The 15,728-nt window shown below is 57.3% G+C and overlaps 1 protein-coding gene across 2 annotated transcripts in view; it reads left to right on the top strand.

The window, feature by feature from the left end:
* NBEAL2 (neurobeachin like 2) overlaps positions 1-15,728 on the top strand; it is a 32,682-nt gene that overhangs the window by 6,003 nt on the left and 10,951 nt on the right. For both annotated transcript variants that reach the window (XM_058830432.1, XM_058830430.1), the window contains exons 2-27: positions 1,105-1,193; positions 2,161-2,325; positions 3,831-3,912; positions 5,454-5,719; positions 5,794-5,876; positions 6,682-6,767; positions 7,657-7,942; positions 8,016-8,122; positions 8,784-8,861; positions 8,944-9,027; positions 9,149-9,247; positions 10,033-10,604; positions 10,694-10,826; positions 10,899-11,018; positions 11,100-11,430; positions 11,528-11,610; positions 11,711-11,803; positions 12,050-12,221; positions 12,630-12,763; positions 12,847-13,006; positions 13,087-13,189; positions 13,569-13,722; positions 13,844-14,002; positions 14,087-14,246; positions 14,385-14,470; positions 15,048-15,707. In XM_058830432.1, the coding sequence (XP_058686415.1) occupies positions 1,105-1,193; positions 2,161-2,325; positions 3,831-3,912; positions 5,454-5,719; positions 5,794-5,876; positions 6,682-6,767; positions 7,657-7,942; positions 8,016-8,122; positions 8,784-8,861; positions 8,944-9,027; positions 9,149-9,247; positions 10,033-10,604; positions 10,694-10,826; positions 10,899-11,018; positions 11,100-11,430; positions 11,528-11,610; positions 11,711-11,803; positions 12,050-12,221; positions 12,630-12,763; positions 12,847-13,006; positions 13,087-13,189; positions 13,569-13,722; positions 13,844-14,002; positions 14,087-14,246; positions 14,385-14,470; positions 15,048-15,707 (4,545 nt within the window). The remainder of the gene's footprint in view (positions 1-1,104; positions 1,194-2,160; positions 2,326-3,830; positions 3,913-5,453; positions 5,720-5,793; positions 5,877-6,681; positions 6,768-7,656; positions 7,943-8,015; positions 8,123-8,783; positions 8,862-8,943; positions 9,028-9,148; positions 9,248-10,032; positions 10,605-10,693; positions 10,827-10,898; positions 11,019-11,099; positions 11,431-11,527; positions 11,611-11,710; positions 11,804-12,049; positions 12,222-12,629; positions 12,764-12,846; positions 13,007-13,086; positions 13,190-13,568; positions 13,723-13,843; positions 14,003-14,086; positions 14,247-14,384; positions 14,471-15,047; positions 15,708-15,728) is intronic.

The following is a 15,728-nucleotide window of genomic DNA, read 5'->3' as shown; positions in this document are numbered from 1 at the left end:
GAGACTGGGGTGACCCCAAGGTCCCCCTTTGGGTTGCTCAGGGTGACCCCAAGGTGCCCCATTGGGGTGCTCAGGGACTGGGGTGACCCCAAATTGATGTATTGGGGTGCCCAGGGCTGTGGGTGACCCCAAGGTGCCCCATTGGGGTGCTCAGGGTGACCCCAGGGTGCCCCATTGGGGTTCCCAGGGACTGGGGTGACCCCAAGGTCCCCATTGGGGTGCCCAGGGTGACCCCAAGGAGCCCCATTGGGGTTCCCAGGGACTGGGGTGACCCCAAGGTCCCCATTGGGGTGCTCAGTGTGACCCCAAGGAGCCCCATTGGGGGGGTCGGGGACTGGGGTGACCCCAAGGTGCCGTATTGGGGTGCTCAGGGTGACCCCAAGGTCCCCATTGGGGTGCCCAGGGCTGTGGGTGACCCCAAGGTCCCCTATTGGGGTGCTCAGGGTGACCCCAAGGTCCCCATTGGGGTGCCCAGGGCAGGGACACCCGAAGGTGCCACCTCGGGGTGCTCAGGACAGGCGGTGCCCAGCCCGGGTGAGTCCCCACTGTCCCCGCGGGCCCTGATTGGCTGCAGGGACAGGTGCTCTGAGAGCTGATTGGCTGGAGAGTCACACAGCTCGTGCTGCGCTGGGCTCTGATTGGTCAGAGGATGCACAGGTTGTGCAATTCTGTGCTGTGATTGGTCAGCGAGTCCCAGGTGGCGCTGTGCTGGGTTCTGATTGGTCAGCGAGTCACAGGTAGTGCTGTGCTGGGTTTTGATTGGTCAGCGAGTCACAGGTAGCGCTGTGCTGGGCTGTGATTGGTCAGAGGCTTCACAGGTTGTGCTGTTCTGCTCTCTGATTGGTCAGAGGCTTCACAGGTTGTGCTGTTCTGCTCTCTGATTGGTCAGAGGCTTCACAGGTTGTGCTGTTCTGCCCTCTGATTGGTCGGAGGCTTCACAGGTTGCGTTGTGCTGGGCTGTGATTGGTCAGAGTCTCCCAGGGGTGTGTCACACACATGAGTGGGCGTGGCAGGTTTCTCTGGCTGTGATTGGCCGGTCCCTGCGGGCGGGGGCCACGGAGGGCCGTGATTGGCCGCTGGCCCCAGCCCCGCCCTCCCTTGCAGAAGGACCTGTCCTACCTGCAGCAGTGGCTGGAGGCCTTCGTCAGCAGCTTCGAGAGGGTCATCGCCCTGCCCTCGCTGCAGCCCCGCAGGTGCCACCCCAAAACCCCCTGAGGGACCCCAAAACACCCCTGACGGACCCCAAACAGCCCTGAGGGACCCAAAACACCCCTGACAGACCCCAAAACCCCCTGAGGGACCCCAAACAGCCCTGAGGGACCCCAAACACCTCCGAGAGACCCCAAACACCTCTGAGGGACCCCAAAACCCCCCTGAGGGACCCCAAATATCCCAGAGTAACCCCAAAACCCCCCTGAGGGACCCCAAAACCCCCTTGAGTGACCCCAAACACCTCTGAGGGACCCCAAACACCTCTGAGGGACCCCAAACATCCCAGAGTGACCCTAAAACCCCCTGAGGGACCCCAAAACATCCCAGAGTGACCCCAAAACCCCCCTGAGGGACCCTAAAACCCCCTGAGGGACCCCAAACACCCCTGAGGGACCCCAAAACCCCTCTGAGGGACCCAAAACACCTCTGAGGGACCCCAAACACCTCTGAGGGACCCCAAACATCCCTGTGAGAACCCAAACATCCCGGAGTGACCCCCAAACATCTCTGAGACACCCGAAATGTCCCTGAGTGACCCCAGACATCCCAGAGTGACCCCAAAACCCCCCTGAGGGACCCAAAACCCCCCTGAGGGACCCCAAAACCCCCCTGAGGGACCCAAAACCCCCCTGAGGGACCCCAAACAGCCTGGAGAGACCCCAAACCCCCCTGAGGGACCCCAAAACCCCCCTGAGGGACCCCAAATATCCCAGAGTAACCCCAAAACCCCCCTGAGGGACCCCAAAACCCCCTTGAGTGACCCCAAACCCCCCTGAGGGGCCCCAGAGCAGCTCACGGCGCCTCATCCGCTCCCCACGGTTGGAACCACTGGGCACCGTGGGCAGGGAGGGCTCCGGGGGGCTCTGGGGGGTTCCGGAGGGTTCTGGAGGGTTCCAGGGGGCTCCGGGGGGCTCCGGGGATCCCATCCCGCACCCCGATCCCGCCCAGGCCGGAGGATCCGGGCTCGGAGATCCCGGCGCTGCCGCGGGAGGTGCTGCAGGTGCTGAGCCAGCGGCTGGGACACAGCGTGGCCGCGGGGACGCGCGACGGCGAGCGCGGAGCGGGGCTGGGCCAGGCCCTGCTGCTCCTCAAGTTCTTCAGCATCATCTGCAGGTGCGGCCCCAGAACCCCCGAGACACCGGCACACAGAGCCCAGCTCACACCAGCTGGGCCCAGCTCATCCCAGTTAGTCCCAGTTGGGCCCAGTTCATCCCAGTTAGTTCCAGTTAGTTCCAGTTGGTCCCAGTTGGTCCCAGTTGGTCCCAGTTGGTTCCAGTTGGTCCCAGTTAGTTCCAGTGGGTCCCAGTTGGTTCCATTTCATCCCAGTTTGGTCCAGTTGAGCCCAGTTAGTCCCAGTTAGTTCCACTTGGTCCCAGTTGGTCCCAATTTGGTCCAGTTGGTCCCAGTTGGTCCCAGTTTAGTCCCAGTTGGTCCCAGTTGGTCCCAGTTAGATCCAGTTGGTCCCAGTTGGTCCCATTTTGGTCCAGTTTAGTCCCAGTTGGTCCCAGTTGGTTCCAGTTAGTCCCAGTTAGTTCCAGTGGGTCCCAGTTAGTTCCAGTTCATCCCAGTTTGGTCCAGTTGAGCCCAGTTAGTCCCAGTTAGTTCCACTTGGTCCCAGTTGGTCCCAATTTGGTCCAGTTGGTCCCAGTTGGTCCCAGTTAGATCCAGTTGGTCCCAGTGTGGCCCAGTTGGTCCCAGTTCATCCCCGTTTGTCCTGTTTATATATTAATTATTTTTAATATTAGTGCTATTATTATTAATTTAATAATATTAATATATTTTCTTTTTATATTTCAATATTTTAATATAAACATAAAATTTATATATAGATACATAAATTTTCATATAAACATGAATTTTATATTAATATATAAGGTAAAAATAAAACCAGTTATATATTAATATAATAATAATATTCATGCTAATAATATTAGTACTAGTACTAGTAATAATAATAATAATAATAATGCAAAGTAATGTATTTAAAATATAACTATTAAGAAACAGCTTTTTTCCACCCAAAATTCCATCATTTCCCCCCAATGCCCTCCAAGAGTGCATGCCACCTCTGAAAATAATTAATAATTAGCAATTAACAATTAATAATTCATTATTAATTATTAATTATTAATAATTAGTAGTATGTTTATTATTTTTATAAATATGAATATTAATTTTATAAATAAATATTTAAGCATAGAAATAAAAGTAATTATATGTTAATATAATAAATTATATTAGTAGTAATAGTAATATTGGTAACTAATAATAATGTAAATAATGGTAATTATAATGCAAAATAATAAAAAAATTTAAAATCTTGTTAATTAATTAACGATGTAATTAAAAAATAATGTTATAACGTTATTGTGCCCCCAAAATTCCATCATCTCCCCAAACTGCATCACATCTCTAATAGGAATAATAATAATAAATGTTATTTTTATTATTAATAACAAAAATTAATATTTTCCTTTATAAAAATTGTTTAAATTATATTAAGTATTTTTAACAGCGATTTCCCTGCTCCAAGCATTTTATTCCGTCCTGAATTTCCTCCTTCCCCTTCCCGAATTTCCTCCCCGCGCTGGATGAGTTCCCGATGTTTCCCTTCCCAGGAACCTGGAGAACGTTCAGCCCGACCGGAGCCCCGGCTGCCTCCCGCACGCGCTGCGGCTGCTGCGGCTCTGCGGGAGACAGGTGGGAGCGGGAACGGGAATGGGAATGGGAATGGGGACGGGAATAGGAATGGGAATGGGAGTGGGGATGGGAGCGGGAATGGGGATGGGGATGGGAATGGGAACGGGAGCGGGAATGGGAATGGGAGCGGGAACGGCAATGGGAATGGGAATGGGGATGGGAACGGGAACGGGGATGGGAATGGGAATGGGAATGGGAATGGGAATGGGGACGGGAGCGGGAATGGGAATGGGAATGGGAATGGGAGTGGGGACGGGAGCGGGAATGGGAATGGGAATGGGAATGGGAGTGGGGATGGGAGCGGGAATGGGAGCAGGAATGAGAACAGGAACGGGAACGGGAGCGGGAGCGGGAATGGGAACAGGAATGGGAGTGGGAATGAGAGCAGGAATGGGGATGGGGATGGGAGTGGGAATGGGAATGGGAATGGGAACAGGAATGGGAATGGGAGCGGGAATGGGGGCGGGAATAGGAGCAGGAGCGGGAATGGGAACAGGAACGGGAGTGGGAGCGGGAACAGGAATGGGAATGGCAGCGGGAATGGGAATGGGAATGGGAATGGGAACAGGAATGGGGGCGGGAATGGGAACGGAAATGGGAGTGGGAATGGGAACAGGAACGGGAGTGGGGGCGGGAATGGGAATGGGAGCAGAAACAGGAACAGGAATGGGAATGGGAGTGAAGCAAGAATGGGAATGTGAGCGGGAGCAGAAATGGGAACGGGAATGGGATCAGGAGTGGGAATGGGAATGGAAGAGAGAGTGGGAACGGGAATGGGAGCAGGAATAGGAATGGGAGCAAGAATGGGAATGGGGAAGGGAACGGGAACTGGAGCAGAAATGGGAATGGGAATAGGAAGGGTCATGGGAATCAGAACAGGGACAGGAATGGGAATGGGAATGGGTTTTGGGAATGGGAACAGGAATGGGAGCAGGAATGGGCAGGGCCTGATTGGCTGGGGAGGGGCTCAACTCCGATTGGCCATTGAGTCCATACGTTATGTGAATCTGGGCTCTGATTGGTTGGGAGCTCTACAGGTTGTGCTGTGCTGGGATTTGATTGGTCAGTGCATCCACTGGTTGTGTGACTGAGTTCTGATTGGTCAGTGTCTCTATAGGTTGTGTGATTCTGGATGCTGATTGGTCAGGGAACCCATAGGTTGTGCTGCTCTGCGATCTGATTGGTCAGCAAGACCATGGGTTCTGTGGTTCTGCTGATTGGTCCATAAGTCCACACCTTGTGTGACTCTTGATGTTGATTGGTTGAGAGCTGTACAGGTTGTGTTGCTCTGTAATTTGATTGGTCCATGAGTCCACAGCTTGTGCTACTCTGGTGCTGATTGGCCAAGAGCTTTGTGCTGACAGGTGCTGATTGGTCAGTGCAGCTCTGGCTTCTGATTGGTCAGTACATCCCAGCTTGTGCTGCTCTGGGCTCTGATTGGTTGACGATCCCATCCTCCTCCCAAAGCGGAGTTTCCCCCAAAAAAAACTCATCCCATTTTTTGGAGCGTGTCGGGGATTAATGCTCGGCTTTCCCGGCAGCTGCGGAGCATCCCGGGAGACGAGCGGAGCCAAGTGCAGCAGGAAAACGGGACACAGCTGGAAAACGGGACACAGCTGGAAAACGGGACACACCTGGAAAACCGGACACAGCTGGAGAAGGGGACACATCTGGAAAATGGGACACAGCTGGAAAACCGGACACAGCTGGAAAACCGGACACAGCTGGAAAACGGGATGCTTCACGCCCTGCACCTCTGCGAGTGCTTCCTCGACCCCTACCAGACCTGGCGTCGGCAGCTGAGCGGGTGAGGGGCGCCCCCCGCATCCCAAAATCCCTCCCCCATCCTGGATCTCCCCCTCCTCACCCCTCTCTTTCCAGGGAATCCATCAGCGCCAAGGAGAAGAGCAAATACAAGTTCGCCCCCGCCCCGCTGCCCCCCGAGTTCGGTGCCTTTTTCCAAGGTAAAAGCGGGATTTGGGAAGGGTCAGGGTGGGATCCGTAAGTGTGGAGTGTCCGGGGATGGGGGGGATGCTGGGGCAGGGGTGGGATCAGGGAATATTTATGGGATCCGTGGAGGGATGTCAGGGAATTGATCCGAGGACCTAAAGGGATCCTGTGTCATTCTGCTCCAGGTTATCCCGTTCTTATCCCACAAATATGGGATCCCACACCTGCTCCAGGTTATCCTACACCTATCTGAGGGTTGTTGTAGGATTCCAGGGTAAATGTAGGATCCTAGACCTGTTCCAGGTTATCCCACACCTGCTCCCTACAGAGATGTAGGATCCTGTACCCGCTCCCGTGTCCTGGGAAGAGGAGCAGGATCCCAAAGCAGGAATTAAGCCCAGCACCACCTGCAGAACCCACAAAAATCAACACAAAAGGGGATTTTTCCCCGGGAAGCCCCAAAAATCCCCTTTTAGAGGCAGCACCGTTGTAAAAATCCCCCAGAACTCCGCCCCGTAAATCCCCAACTGAACCCGGGTTTGACACAAATTTTTTTGGGGTTTTTGGAACAAAACCCCCATTCCTGGCACAACCAGAGCTGGAAAACCTCTGAGCATCCTCATCCTCTCCATGACCAGCAGGGTCCAGCACCCCCGTGGGGTGGATTTGGGTAGGAAAGGGATTTTTCCATCTTTTTTTGAGTGGAAAAGGATTTTTTCCCTATTTTTAGCTAGAAAAGGACATTTTTCTCTTTTGGGTTTGGGTTTTTTTTCTGCTGTTTGTTCCTCTGATGAAATCTTTCCCTCCTCATCCTCGCAGAGAGTTTCCAAGCTGGGAAGCAGCTCCCAGAAACGATCCAGCTCCGGATTATCCATCTTTTTGGAGCCATCCTCTCCGGATCCAAGGTACCCTTGGGAAGCAGACAGGGAGGATTTGAGCTCCTCATTCCAGGGACAAACCCCAAAGTTTTATTCATTCCAAGGCTGGAATTAAACCACCGAATATTCCAAAGCTGTCAAAAATCCCGTTTAACATTTCAGCCTTAAATTCGGTGGGATCAGCTCAGAAATGTTGAATTAAGTAATTAAATTGAAGAATTAAATTAAAGAATTAAAATAAATAATAAAATATTTTTTTAAAAATAAAATAAAATAATAATTAAATAAATAAATAAAAAATAAAAATAATAATAATTAAAGTAATTTAAAATTTATATAAAAATTCAATAATTTCTTAAATTAGGAATTAAATAATGAAATTAAACAATAAAACGCAACTGAATAATTAAATAAAGCAATTAAATAAAGTCATAAAATTAAATAATTAAATAAAATAAAGCAAAATGCATAAATAGTTGAGAAAAATAATTAAATAGTTGAATTAAATTATTTTTAGTTATTAATAGTTAAATATAACATGTCAAATTACTGAATTAAGTTATTTTCTTGAACTATTAAATTTAACTGTTAAAATTGAATAAATAATTAAGTTGTGGGAAGCTTTTAAGCTGCAGCTGCTGCTTCACCTCCAGCTCCCCTCTGGGCTGGACACTGGAAAATCCTTGGATTACCAATTTGGAGCCTAAATCGGTTTTTAATTTCTGCAGCAATTATAAATTGATTTAATAATCTAATAATTCCTTTTAATTTAATTTCATTTAAATTAATAAATTTAAAAATCTGCTTTAAATCAATTCACACCCCCATGGTAAGCAGCGCTGGAGGTCTTGGGGGGCCAATAAAGGATCAAGACAGGGCTCGTATCGGAATTCCCACCTGTTCCCAAATCCCGCAGCCCAACGCGCTCCAGGCCATCACTCCGGCGGCGCTGGAAGCGCTCCTGGGGGTTCTGCGGCGGGGCGGCAGCGGGACCCCCCCGTCCCCCGCGCTGCTGGAGGCCACGCTGCGCTCCGTGGTGGCCGCGGTCCACGTCCTGCACGGCTCCAGCCCCGGCGCCGGCCCCGTGTCCCTGCGGAGCCTCCTGGACGGATACTTCAGGGTGCTCAACTCCGACCTCCCCGCGGCGTCCCTGGAGCCCGAGGCGGCCGGCGGGCTCATCGCCCTGCGGGTGCTCATGTTGGGTAGGTTGGGAGTCGGGGTGGGCTTTGGGAATGCGGGGATGGGATGGGGCTGAGCCGGGCTCTCCGTCTGTAGATGCCATCCCGGCCATGCTGAGCTGCCAGGACCGGCCGGTGCTCCAGGCCGTGTTCCTCAGCAACAACTGCTTCGAGCACATCATCCGCCTGCTCCAGAACAGCAAGGTATGAGCTGGCAGCTCGGTGTCTCCATCTGCATCCTCATCCTCATCTCCATCCCCATCCTCATCCCCGTCTTCATCCCCATCCTCATCCCCATCCTTATCCTCATCCCCATCCTCATCCTCATCCTCATCCCCGTCCTCAGCTCCGTTCCCATCCTCATCCTCATCCTCATCTCCATTCCCATCTTCATTTCCATCCTCATCTCCATCCTCATCTCCATCCTCATCTCCATCCCCATTCTTATCCCTGTCCTCATCTCCATCTTCATCTCCTCCATCCTCATTCCCATCTTCACCCTTTGTGATGAACAATCCTGAGACAGGGTGACACCAGGGTTGGACACCTTCATCTCCATCCTCCCCTCCCTCCCTCCCTCCCTCCCTCCCTCCCTCCCTCCCTCCCTCCCTCCCTCCCTCCCTCCCTCCCTCCCTCCCTCCCTCCCTCCCTCCCTCCCTCCCTCCCTCCCTCCCTCCCTCCCTCCCCTTCCTCCCTCCCTCCCGTCCTTCCTGCATTTTGCCCTTGGTGACACCAGGGTTGGGCACCTTCATCTCCATCTCCATCCTCACCATTCCTGGCCCTGAACCATCCCGGGACACGTCCATGGGGTGGGGACCCTCCAGACCCCCTTCCCGGTGTCCCAATCCCACCCCGTGTCCCACAGCTCTACCTCGGCGGCTCGCGGGAGGCGGGTGAAGCCCGGGACGAGGTTCCCACACGGAACGGGGATGAACTCCAGCAGGTACCTCCAATCCCGACCACCACCCGTGGTGGGCTGTGTCCCCTCGTGTCCCAGCAGCTCCCCCATTCCCGTGTCCCCGTAGGTCAACGCCGGCAGCTCTGACGCCATCGCTGTCCACGCCCTGGGCGTGCTCACGGCCATCATGAGCAACTCGCCCTCCGCCAAGGTGGGCAGGGGACCTCCCCTGAGGAGGACACCCCAAAACCAAAGGGATTTGGGTGTTTTCATCCGCGTTGAGGTGGCTCAGCCCGAGGTGGGGCCCAGCTGGAATTCCACTGTGCTTCCAGGAGGTGTTCAAGGAGCGCATCGGCTACGCCCACCTCTACGAGGTGCTGAGGAGCCAGGGCCAGCCCACCCAGCGTCTGCTCCAGGAGCTCCTCAACATGGTGAGCGTTCCCGCTCTTCCCGACTCCGGGCAAAGCTCTGGGCACTGGGGGTTCCTGTGGATCTCAGCACCCCCATCCTCTCCACTCTGCTGGTTTCTCAGCAGCTTCCTCCAGAGGGGTGCTGGGGCCATCTTTCCCCTGGAGTTGTGCTTGGGTTTGGGAGTTTTGAGGCCTTTTGGATGTGGAACTGCTCACTCTGGTGCTGCTGGACACAGGAGGGTCTCCAAGGTGCTTCATGCATGAGGGTCTCCGAGATCCTGGAATCGTGGAGGCCTCCGAGACACTTAATTCACAGGGATTCTTAACGCTCCAAGATTCTGGATGCGCAAGAATCTTCGGGATGCTTGGTGCATGAGGGCCTCCAAGATCCTTGATAATACATGGAGGTCTCCAAGATCCTTGGGGTCCCCAAAATTCCGGATGCACCAAAACTGTCAATGCATGGGAGTCTCCAAGATCTTTAATCCATGAGGATCTCCAAGATCCTTGATGCACGGAGGTACCCGAGATTCTTGGTGCATGGAGCCTCCGGAATTCTTCATGCACAGGACCTCCAACGTGTTTGATGCACAAGGGTCTCTGACACCCTTGATGCACCGGGCTCTCCAAGATCTTTAATCCATGAGGGTCTCCAAGACCCTTGAGGTCTGGAGTCTCCAAATTCTGGATGCATGGGAGTCTCCAAGATTCCGGATGCACCAGGGTCTACACGGGGTCTCTGCCGGGATGGATCCATCCAGCTCCACGCACTGGAGCTGCACCAACGCCCTCCTGTGTCCCTGCAGGCAGTGGAGGGTGACCACAGCTCCTTCCCAGTGCGTCCCATCCGCAACGAGCAGCCCCTGCTGATCCTGCTGGCCTGGCTGCCGGCGCTGGAATGCCGGGATCTCCAGGTCTTCCTGTCGGCGTGGCTGCGGCGCCTCTGCGAGGCCTCCCTGCCCAGCCGCCTCACCTGCGTCAAGGCGGGCATGGTGGGCTCCCTGCTGGCCGCCCTGGCCACCGAGCCGGCGCTTCCCGGTGCCTGCTCCCAAAACCTGCTGGAGCTGCTGCGCTCCTTGGGCAGCCTCTCCATCCGGCCCGGGGAGCTGCGGCAGCTCCTGCGGCTGCTGCGGCGCGAGCGGGGCCGGGGGCCGCATCCCTACGTGGCTCCGGTCATCCGGGCGTTGTCCGGCATGGCCAGGGGCGAGGGGCCTCCCCGGGCCCTGCAGAGCTTCGACCTGAGCCCCGGCATGGCCGGCATCATGGTGCCCACCATCCAGAAATGGCCTGGCGGCGCCTTCGCCTTCCACGCCTGGCTGTGCCTGAGCGAGGAGGAGCCGGAGCCGCCGGTGAGGCCCAAGAGGAGGCAGCTCTACAGGTGACGCTCGCTGGAGGGGGTGAGGTGAGGGTGGGGAGGGGCAGCACCACCATCTTCACCGTGGTTCTCTCCATGGTTTTCTCCACCAGCTTCTTCACGGCGGGCGGGACAGGCTTTGAGGCGTTCTTCACCACGGGTGGCGTGCTGGTGGTGGCCGTGTGCACCAAGAAGGATTACATGACGGTGGCACTGCCGGAGTTCGCCTTCAACGACTCGGCTTGGGTGAGGATCATCCCCGTCCCCGTCCCCGTCGGGGACACCACAATGCCCTGATGTCCCTCTCTGTCCCCCCAGCACTGCGTTGACATCGTCCACGTTGCCGGCCGCCGGCCCTTCGGCCAGAACGTCGTCAGCATCTACGCCGACGGACACCTGCGGAAAACGGCGCAGCTCCGCTTCCCGTCCCTGCACGAGGTGGGGGATCCTCCCAGTGCCCACCCAGACCCTTCTGCGGGGCCTCACTGGGGGCTGAGCGTGGTCCCTTCTCCCTCCCAGTCCTTCACCTCCTGCTGCATCGGCTCCGCGGGCCACCGGACCACCACGACGGCCGCCACCGCTGCCGGGCACCCGCCGGCATCCCACGGGCCGGAGCTGGTCTTCCCCCAGCACCCCGTGCTGGGACGCTCCCAGTCTGTCCCAGCCACCCTCGGGCCCCACTCCTGGACCCCCACCCAGCTGCCCACGGAGGGGGTGGTGGCCACCACGGCAGCTGGAAGCCAGGACACGGAGTGGGGCAGCCCCACCTCGCTGGAAGGTCACCTGGGCTCCGTGGCCATCTTCTGCGAGGCCCTGCAGCAAACCCAGGTCAAGGCTCTCTTCTGTGCAGGTACATCGGGGTGGGACATGGAGGATGTCCCCAGGGTGCTGGTGGTGACCGGGGTCTCCTCCAGCATGTCCCAGCTCACCCCAGTCCTCTCGCCCAGGACCAAATGTCACATCCCCGTTCACTCTGGAAGGTGACCTGGTGGAGCTCAGCAGTAAACTCCTGCTGTACTACACCCCCCAGGTGAGGAGAGCCACCCCCCTGGGGACAGGGACGGGTGGAGCCTGTGCCACCAGGGACATGTCCAGGAGCATGAGGATGCTCCCCTGGTCTTCTCTTCCAGGCCTGCAGGAACAACATCTGCTTGGACCTCTCTCCCAGCCACGGCTTGGACGGGAGGCTGACCGGACACAAGGTGGTCAACTGGGACATCAAGGTAGGCTGGGCACAGGGTGACCAGAGGGGCACCTCCTGTGGGGGGCACAGTCCTGGGGCAGGACCCCCACAGGTCCCCTGGAGCCTGCAGAGACCCTCCCGTGGTGTTGGCTCCACCATGGCCCATCTGTCCCATAGTGTCCAGGGTGGGCGCCGTGGGTGGTGCACGGGAACAGGAGACTTTTGGGGACCTCCCCCTCCACGCTGGTGTCACCACCCAGCGAAGCCCCTCCCCTCCCTCCCCCAGGACGTGGTCAACTGCGTGGGTGGGATGGGGGTACTCCTGCCCCTGCTCGAGCAAGTGGTGTCCAAGACAGAGGAGCCCGAGGATGAGCAGGAGACCAACGAGCTGGTGGGGCCGGAGCTGACGTCCTCCAGGAATGCCCAGGGCATGCTCATCCCTCTGGGGAAGTCCTCAGGTGAGGAGTTCAGGGGATGTGAAGCAGGAGCTGTCCTGCTGGCGTGGCTGGAGGAGCCATGGAGGGGTTCCTGGACCTGGCAGGTGTCTGCCGTGGGCAGGACAGGTCTTTGCCTGAGGCTCCTGGAGTTGTGGGGTAATGGAGGAACCACTTGGGATGCTGTTGTGACCCAGTCATCACAAACAAGCAGTTCTGGGAGGGTGAGGGTGGCTCCAGGAACCTTTGGCGTGGGTGGCACCTGCTTTCTCCCAGTATCCAGCTGCTCATTCCCAAGCTCAGAGCAGCAGAGGCTCCCATCTCCTTAAATCTGGAGAAAACAGGAGAGCAGGGTGAAAAGTTTGGAGAGACAGCCGTGTGGGATCTCCGGGAGGGGGTTTGGGTGGGCCCACAGTTCCTGGTGCCCCGCAGAGAGCAGGCTGGAGAGGAACAGCGTGGCCGCCTTCCTGCTGCTGGTGAAGAACTTCCTGAGGAACCACGCCGTGAACCAGGAGAGCCTGGTGCAGTGCCACGGGCCGGCCATCATCGGAGCGCTGCTGCACAAGGTGTGGGAGGCTCCCAAAACCCCACCCCAGCGCTCCTTGCCGTTCCCAAAGGGGCTGGAAGTGTCCCTTGTCACCCGTGGCAGGTCCCCGGCACGCTGCTGGACATGAGCACCTTGGTGGCCTCGCAGATCCTCATGGAGCAGGTGGCTTCCGAGGGCAGCGGGCTCCTGCTGCACCTCCTCTACCAGCACCTCCTCTTCGACTTCCGCATCTGGAGCAACAGCGACTTCGCCGTGCGCTTAGGTGGGAGCTGGGAACGCCCGGGAATGTCCATCCCGCCCGGCCTCCGCGGGATCCTGACAGGATCACACATCTCCCCGCAGGTCACATCCAGTACCTGGCCAGCGTGGTCAAGGACCACAAGCAGCGCGTCCGCAGGAAGTACGGGGTGCAGTTCATCCTGGACTCCATCCGGACCTACTACAGGTGAGCGGCCACGCGGGGCTGGAATCCTGGAATGCTGACGGGCTGGGATTAGGGGTGGGTTTCACCCCTGGGAGCGGTGGTTTGGCTGAGCACCATTTTTGCGGGATAATACCTCTCCTTCCGGAGTGGGAGCATTGTAGTGGGTGCAGGAGCCTCCATGTCCCATCCCCGAGCCTGTGCCCACCTCCAAAATCCACCCCCAGCAGCCACCAAGAGTGTGGTGGCTTCTGCAACAAGAAGAGCCAAATGTGTGGAGTGGACCTGTCCCAGGGGCAGGAGATCCCTGGAGCTCCTCAGGCTTTGTGTTGGGATCTGGGATGACGCTGGCGATGGGTGGTGGCTGACGAGGGTCACATCCCCATGCCTGTGTGTCCACCAGCACCTCCGGGGAGAAGACCACGGCCACCGACGACATCAGGACAGTGCAGACGTCCCTTTTCAGCCTGGTGAAGGACTTCTTCTGCAGGAGCTTCTCCGGGGAGGAGATGCAGAGCTTGCTGAACTACCTGGCTGGGGCACAGGACGAGCAGCAGGTGTGTCACCGGCCCCGCTGTGGTCCCCAAACCCCTCCGTGAAACACGGGCTGGGGAGAAGCCGTTGCGGTCCCGGTGGGACACCGGGAGGGCCATGGACGACCATCCCGGTGTCCTGCAGGTCTGTGGGGCGCTGGAGGTGATCCACAGCCTGCTGAAGGGTTCCCCAGCCCAGGAGCAGCTCTTCGCCTTCCTCTTCGAGCCGGGCCACGTGGAGCTGCTCTTCTCCCTGCTGGTGCAGAAGAAGTTCTCGGATGAAGTGCGGGAAAGGGTCTTCAAGGTAGGGCGGGCCCCCAGTGCCCACCTCCTGCTGTCCCCAGCAGGGATGTCACAGCCAGGTGGCCTCCTCTCGCTGTCCCACCAGATCCTCTACAAGATGCTGAAGTACGAGAAGGTCCCCGAGCGCAGCAAGAGCCGCCTGAAGCTGAAGGACATCGGGTACCACGGGCTCATCTCCTGCCTCAGCGACGTTCCCGGCTCCATGCTGCTCTTCCGCTGCCTCTCGGAGCAGGTCCTGGGGGCAGGTACCGTGTGCCAGTGAAACCAGGCCACCATCCCGTGCCATGGGATCAGCACTTCCCACCAGGCTCAGCTGGGTCTTGGGTGGCTTCTGGGGACAGCAAAAAGTGTCCCCGCACTGTGCTGACTCTCCTTGTCCACAGACCCTCCCAACTACAAGGACCTGGTGGCCGTGGTGTACCTGTCCCACCGGGCTGAGCTGAGCATCCGGCTCGACATCTGCCGCAAGGTGAGGGGGGCCGGCGCATGGCGGGAGGTGACAGAGGTGTCACCTGAGCTCCTTGGAAACCCAAAAGTGGTGGCCATGGGGATGGTGGTGACATGGATCTGCCAGCTCCAGCAGCTCCATGATGGTTTTGGAGGATCTAGGGTGCTCCTGTTCCTGGGATGGGTCCATCCATGGAGAGCTGGGGTGGCAGCATCCAATGTCCCTCCTTCCTCTCCTTCTCCTTCTCCTTCTCCTTCTCCTTCTCCTTCTCCTTCTCCTTCTCCTTCTCCTTCTCCTTCTCCTTCTCCTTCTCCTTCTCCTTCTCCTTCTCCTTCTCCTTCTCCTTCTCCTTCTCCTTCTCCTTCTCCTTCTCCTTCTCCTTCTCCTTCTCCTTCTCCTTCTCCTTCTCCTTCTCCTTCTCCTTCTCCCTCTCCCTCTCCCTCTCCCTCTCCCTCTCCCTCTCCCTCTCCCTCTCCCTCTCCTTCTCCCTCTCCCTCTCCCTCTCCCTCTCCCTCTCCTTCTCCTTCTCCTCCTCCTCCTCCTCCTCCTCCTCCTCCTCCTCCTCCTCTTCCTCCTCCTCCTCCTCCTCCTCCTGCAGCTCTTCCACCTGATCTACGCGCAGCAGGACCTGGTGAAGCAGTTGGCCAGGTTGGCCAGCTGGCAGGACACGCTCACCAAGCTCTACGTGAAGGAGTCCTATGAGTGCCGCCAGCACAGCCTGAGCACCGCCGGCTGCCCGGAGCTGCTGCGCCTGTCCGAGCCCTCCGGCAAGGACAGGATGAGCCCACCACCCGCCGAGCTCCAGGAGCTCGACGTCTTCCTCCCGCTGGGATACGAGGCCTCGGACCAGGAGCTCTCCGAGGGCTTCTCTGACCACTCCATCTCCCCGAGCGGTCGCACCAAGTCCTTCCACTCCTACAACTTCAAGTCCTTCGACTCCTCGGACCGGGCCAGCCGCTCGTCGTCCAACCCCGGGGACGGTCCCCCCTTCGACGGCGTCTACCACCCGCTGTCCCCCTTCTCCACCTCACCCTTCGACCTGGGGCTGGACCTGGCCAGCACCAGCTCCATGGCCACGGCCGAGAGCGGCACCCAGACCCCGGCCAGCGGCCCCGGCACCCCCTCGCCCCTGGAGAGCTTCAAGCCCTTCCCGGGAATGCGAGCGCGCAAGAGCTCCAGCCTGTCCAACGTCCTGGATGAGAGCAGCTACCAGGACGCGCTGCCCAGTGACAACATCTCCAACACCAGCAACCCCCAGGTGAGCCCCAAACCCTCATCC

The sequence above is a fragment of the Poecile atricapillus genome, chromosome 2, assembly GCF_030490865.1.
Source record: "Poecile atricapillus isolate bPoeAtr1 chromosome 2, bPoeAtr1.hap1, whole genome shotgun sequence".
Classification (NCBI taxonomy): Eukaryota; Metazoa; Chordata; class Aves; order Passeriformes; family Paridae; genus Poecile; species Poecile atricapillus.
The sequence above is the reverse complement of the archived record's forward strand: the minus strand, read 5'-3'. Positions and strand labels throughout refer to the sequence as shown.